General features: G+C 34.8%; 1 protein-coding gene across 1 annotated transcript in view; it reads right to left on the reverse strand.

Annotated features, from left to right (window-relative positions):
• Nucleotides 1-2,081, reverse strand: part of LOC108757036 (2-oxoisovalerate dehydrogenase subunit beta, mitochondrial) — a 13,335-nt gene that overhangs the window by 2,760 nt on the left and 8,494 nt on the right. Inside the window, exon 7 of the mRNA XM_018501286.1 lies at nucleotides 465-551. Within this exon, the coding sequence (XP_018356788.1) occupies nucleotides 465-551 (87 nt within the window). The remainder of the gene's footprint in view (nucleotides 1-464; nucleotides 552-2,081) is intronic.

Below are 2,081 nucleotides of genomic sequence, written 5' to 3' on the forward strand. Positions count from 1 at the left end.
ATTCTAGTTAAGTAAGTTCTCCCTACACATATTTGACTGTGCTTGGTCGATTTCCTACTTGAGATTCCACGATCATCTACAAATTCTATGTAAACGATCTTAAGTCTATCCAAAAGATATATAGGTTAGATTCTATATAGTTCGATTCTGTTATTAATAATTGGTATAGCAGACTAGTAGCAAACAAAATTTGTTGTCACGTATTTAATATTTAACGATCACCGGTTAAAGATACCGATGCAAAATTGCAAAATTAACAAAATCCTTTCTCTCAGTGCTCCTAAGATTAAAAATTGTGCTTTTTCAAGATTGGCTCCATTTTCATTCTGTAGAAAGAGATTCCGAAGAATTTAGCGAGTAAGTTTTACTTACTCTCTGAAAATCTTACGTAGATACCGTATTAGATATTTTTATTTCGCCGCAAGGGGCGCAAAAAATCTGAGAAACCACGGTGTGGACCTTACCTGAATCGTCGCAGCTATTTCTGCCCCGAATCCATTCGTCATCGGCGCTTCGTGGGCGACGATAACGCGTCCGGTTTTCTTCGCCGACTGTAACATTCGAACATATAATACATACCGTATCATGCATATACGGTAATTTATTATTGGTCTCTAACCGCCGCGGGTTTAATTCGCATGTGATTTACGTCCCGTCCCACATTGCGGTACAATAATAACTTCACATGCACGGCCGATGCGCTAAACCGGCGCATTAACGACGTCGCTGATGACGGCATGAGCCGTTTTGTAACAGCTATCAAATACGGGTCTACGACGTGATCGACGTTGTAGAAATATACGCGGGAACAGCCGGTACGATCGGGACACATAGGTACACCTGTGCCCCTTTTGTGCGCATGTGTGCCCGTTCTGTTGTAAATCATTAACAAAGGTAATCAGATAGATAAGCGCGACTGAACGCTGAATACAGGTTCCTATGACATTTTCGATTCGCACCGACCTTCCCCGCAACTTTCAGGAGTTACAATCTTTCGTTACGGATACCGCAGAAAATCTACGTCTCTATATTTATCGGATTGATATTTATGGGTTTCTGCATGTCTACTATTAACCTTTATTAACAGGCGCCTTACTGTCACGATAAATGTTTGAATTATTGCCCCTTCCTCGTAATGTTCAATCCCTTTCAAACGCCTAAGGAGAATAACATCAATTGACTTTGCGTTTACGTTTAAAGGAAGTCGATAATACTACCAATTGCGTCTCTCCCTTTTACTTATTAATTGTGACATTATGTTAAAAGAAGGATATTTTATGATATATTTCATCAATCAATGTAACGTATATAATAATATATATCTTTTCTGAAGGCTGAGCTTTTTTTGTAAGATATAAAAAATTGTTGTTATTAAGGCTATATTTCAAAATTCATTGCTGGTGTTGAAAATCTGTAGTGCATGTAATATAAATTATAGATTTTCAGAGCTGACAGTGAATTTTGGAACATAATCTTAATAACGGCAATTTTTAATAAGCAAGTCTAGTTAGTAATGGCGAACAGGAGCCTTAAAATAAAGATTCTGATTGAAACTATTGAATCGATGATTAATCACACGGTAATAATCCAATATTTCATACTTTCGTGTTTATGAATCATTCATTTTTAACCCTCTGTCAGCTAATTGGGCTCACGCAATTATAAATTTTTTTCAATCAAAAATGTCTGCAATTAAATTTTTTTTATCCCAAGAAAAATAAGAAAGTCAAGATATAATATCATGAACTGAATCATGACAAAAAATGAAATAAATTCGGTCAATCGATCAATATGACATCAAATTAACATTATTTTGGCTTCTTCTCTTTAGGATGTTACATCTGCAAAAGTTAATTCTTATTAAAATATATTCACGATTAGTGCTTATTAATTCTTTTTTTTTATACAAATTATGTCATTTTCGTTCCTTGAAATTAATTAGTGCCTTTTAATTAACATAAATTAAATGAGTAAATTAAATGGGTCTGTAAGACGTCAGTATCAGTAAATATGTTACAAATTTTGGGCGTCAATTTCGAAAGTTTAAGTATCTCCTTGATGGGATATTATTGAGTATAGTA

This window comes from Trachymyrmex septentrionalis, unplaced genomic scaffold (assembly GCF_001594115.1).
Source record: "Trachymyrmex septentrionalis isolate Tsep2-gDNA-1 unplaced genomic scaffold, Tsep1.0 scaffold131, whole genome shotgun sequence".
Lineage (NCBI taxonomy): Eukaryota > Metazoa > Arthropoda > Insecta > Hymenoptera > Formicidae > Trachymyrmex > Trachymyrmex septentrionalis.